Here is a 3,541-nt window from a genome sequence, read left to right as displayed (position 1 = left end):
TTTGCCTCCCAAGTGCTGGGATTAAAGGTGTGCACCACCACGCCCAGCTGAAGTGGAATTTCTAAAGAAAGACGTGAAGAAAAAAAGCTTAGTTCTTGCCTAAACACAGAGGTCTTTTATTTACAACCTTAGCTCAGGCAGCAACAAATCCTACCTTCCATGAGCATGCATGCCTGTACACACACACACACACACACACACACACAGAGAGAGAGAGAGAGAGAGAGAGAAAGAGAGAGAGAGAGAGAGTACCTGACTCCCCCTGTGCAGGAAGTAGGAGGTTGATTGACAAGATGGAAACAGTTGACCTGGTAGCTAGGCATTCTCATCCACTCAGAACCCACAGAAGTGTGACTAAAAGAATGTCAGAGTCGGAGAGCCATTAGGAAAACATCGCATGCCTCGCTGTGACCTGTGTACAAAAAGAAGATGCTGCTGAGCCTTGCTCCAGAGTCCCTGGGGGTGACTCCTGAGCATAAATAGAACACGGCAGTTCACCTGCCACCCTGGCACATGAACCCGACAGATTAGGAGGCCAGGTGCACAGGCTTCACCAAGGAAGATAATCTGGTACCTTCCTAAAAGCAGAATCGAGAGCTGGCCCTCCACATTGGATGGCTGTTCATCTGTCGCTTTGGGTGACTCCTAAGCACACATTCTTGCCCCCCAGTGCTTCCCTTTCTAGATGTGTGAGCTCAGACAGTGAGTCAGTCTCCCTAACCCCCTCAGCTTCCTCCTTGCCAAGTCTTATTTTGCTGATTGAAAAAAAAAAAAATCAGAATAATAGTTTCCATTCCCCTGGATCTCTGAAGCATGTTTTATGGAGGCTGTGGGCTTCAGTAAGAGGGGTGTGGGATTCATGCTCTCAAGGTGAAGCCGTGGGGGTACTCAAAGGGGTATCAGATTGGAAGGATGTAATCGGTCCAACAACAGCAACCATGAAAGGGGGAGTTTTGACTGGGGCATTGGTGCATGCGTGTAATCCCAGTACTCAGGAGGCTGAGCTAGGAAGCTCTCAAGTATGAGGACAGTCTTGGCTACAGAGAGAGAGAGAGAGACTGGAGGCTAGGGAGAAGGAAGATAGGAGAAAAATAAAGATGAGGAAACGGAGAAGGAAGAAGGAAGGAAAAGTAAAGGAAGCATCTTGTAACCGTGTTCATTTTTCATAAATGGAGCTAAGTTGTCTAGAAAGGCAAACAAATGTCCACAGAGTTGAAAAGCCAGATAGATATTTCCATCTCAGTAGTTAACAGTGAAGAGGGAAGAGAAGTGGTAACAGCTGGAGATTGAAGCTGAAATCACTATTTTTAAAAATCCAAGAGCCAGCTGGGAATGGTAGCGCACGCCTTTAGTCCCAGCATGAGGGAGGCAGAGGCAGGAGGATCTCTGAGTTTAAGCCCAGCCTGGACTACAGAGTGAGTTCCAAGACAGCCAGGGCTACACAGAAAAACCCTGTTTTGAAAAACGAAGAAGGCTCTTTCTAAGCCGGCACTCCGTAAGGACGTAGCCATGTTCAGCTCGAGCGCCAAGATTGTGAAGCCCAACGGCGAGAAGCCGGACGAGTTCGAGTCTGGCATCTCCCAGGCGCTGCTCGAGCTGGAGATGAACTCGGATCTCAAGGCACAGCTCCGGGAACTCAACATCACTGCGGCCAAGGAAATTGAAGTTGGTGGTGGTCGGAAAACTATCATAATTTTTGTACCAGTTCCTCAGCTGAAATCTTTTCAGAAAATCCAAGTCCGGCTAGTACGTGAATTGGAGAAAAAGTTCAGTGGGAAGCACGTGGTTTTCATTGCTCAGAGGAGGATTCTGCCCAAGCCAACCAGGAAAAGCCGCACGAAAAATAAGCAGAAGCGCCCCAGAAGCCGCACCCTGACAGCAGTGCACGACGCCATCCTTGAGGACTTGGTCTTCCCGAGTGAAATTGTGGGTAAGAGAATCCGTGTGAAACTGGATGGCAGCCGGCTCATAAAAGTTCACTTAGACAAAGCACAGCAGAACAACGTGGAGCACAAGGTGGAAACCTTTTCTGGTGTGTATAAGAAGCTCACAGGCAAAGATGTTAACTTTGAATTCCCAGAGTTTCAGTTGTAAAGAAAATGACTGAATAAAGTGTCATTCATAGTAAAAAAAAAAAAAAAACAAAAACAAAAAAAAACAAAAAAAAAAAAAGAAAAACGAAGAAGAAGGAGGAGGAAGAGGAGGAGGAGGAGGAGGAAGAGGCACAAACAAGGTGTCCATGAGAAAAGAGGGACAACAAAGCAGTGTTCATAGCTCAGCTTCAAGAGCAAGGAAAAGCTCAAAGAAAGTAGACTCCAGCCTGTGGAGGAGAACAGAACATTATTCTAGAAGGTACTATACCAAAAAGCCATAAAAAAGGTCCCACAGTGCTGGGGGGGCTGGGTTACCAAGTTGTCTAAGCTGTCTCTGGGGATCAGGCACATCTTGTGTGGCTAGGAGAAGGAACAGCTTATTCAGGGAAACAATGGGTTTGGGAAGCTGCTTAGCTTCACCTCACCTGCTTAGCTAGCTTAGCTAGCTTCTCATCACATACACTGACACCAGTCCACTGTGAATGCACGCTGGGTGGCAGCCCACCCCTCAGCCATGTATGAGAAGCCAGGGTGACTCAGATAAAGGAAGTTGTGGGGGAGACCATCTCGTGATCAGTGATAAGCTTTGGACCAGATGATGCGATTGGGGATCAGTGTTGATGGAAGCTGTAAAGATACAGAAGACACAAATAGCCGAGGGAAGAGAAAAGAGCGAGCCTTGGGTAGAACATGCGTGGAGGGCTTGAGGACCAGACAAGAGCCTTAGGACTGTATAAAGAAGGACCCTCATAGAGTATGCTCCTTGGGTAGATTCCAAGCACAATCATCTGAGCACTGGCTTCTAGAAGGATCTCTGAGCATCCTCAGGGTGTGAGTGGTACCTCAAAAATGTATGTAACAGCCAAACTTTTGAGCACCTTTCGTATGTAAGGGTAGTGGGCTAGATATATTGCAAACATTAGCTTCCTCAACTCACACATGTGGAAATACATACATGTTCGCATGCTGTTCCATGACCACTGAGACTCAGCAACAGGTAAGTGATTTGCCTGAGGTCACACAGCTCTGTGTCTTGTTTTCTTTTGTTTTTAAAGTAAGTCTTGGATTCCTAAGACCATGTCCCATAATGGCTGTTCCATTTAAGGAGACAGAAGCAACTCAGGAGAGACTGATGCCTCTTAGTCAAGGTGGGGCAGGGGGCCAGCTATGAACAGGTTTTCTGGGACGAGTCAGGCATGGAGTCCTCCGCCCTGGGTAGCCATCACTGCATCTTCATTGACAGGCTGGATGAGGAGCTACTGTTGTGCTGTTTTCCTCCAGCCCCGTCTGTTTACATCTGCCTTTGCCTTGCATTGAAAAGCCTTTGTTTCCACATCCATCTCATCCATTAGACCAGGGAGTGGTTCGCATCCAGGCTGCACTTTTGGATCTTATTAAAAATGACAATGGCTGAGGCCCACTTAGAACCATTTAATCAGAGTCTCTGG

At 47.3% G+C, this 3,541-nt stretch overlaps 1 protein-coding gene across 1 annotated transcript; it reads left to right on the top strand.

Annotated features, from left to right (window-relative positions):
• Nucleotides 1-1,478: 1,478 nt before the first annotated feature.
• LOC127199812 (40S ribosomal protein S7-like) lies at nucleotides 1,479-2,178 on the top strand. The gene has a single exon (XM_051157801.1). It carries the CDS (start codon nucleotides 1,510-1,512, stop codon nucleotides 2,092-2,094), a length of 585 nt encoding a protein of 194 aa, XP_051013758.1. The 5' UTR covers nucleotides 1,479-1,509; the 3' UTR covers nucleotides 2,095-2,178.
• Nucleotides 2,179-3,541: the final 1,363 nt, after the last annotated feature.

This window comes from Acomys russatus, chromosome 16, assembly GCF_903995435.1.
Source record: "Acomys russatus chromosome 16, mAcoRus1.1, whole genome shotgun sequence".
In the NCBI taxonomy this organism is placed as follows: Eukaryota; Metazoa; Chordata; class Mammalia; order Rodentia; family Muridae; genus Acomys; species Acomys russatus.
The sequence above is the reverse complement of the archived record's forward strand: the minus strand, read 5'-3'. Positions and strand labels throughout refer to the sequence as shown.

Excerpts from the sequence above, each read along its gene's own strand:
- LOC127199812 (XM_051157801.1), top strand. The coding sequence starts at position 1,510 with ATGTTCAGCTCGAGCGCCAAGATTGTGAAGCCCAACGGCGAGAAGCCG.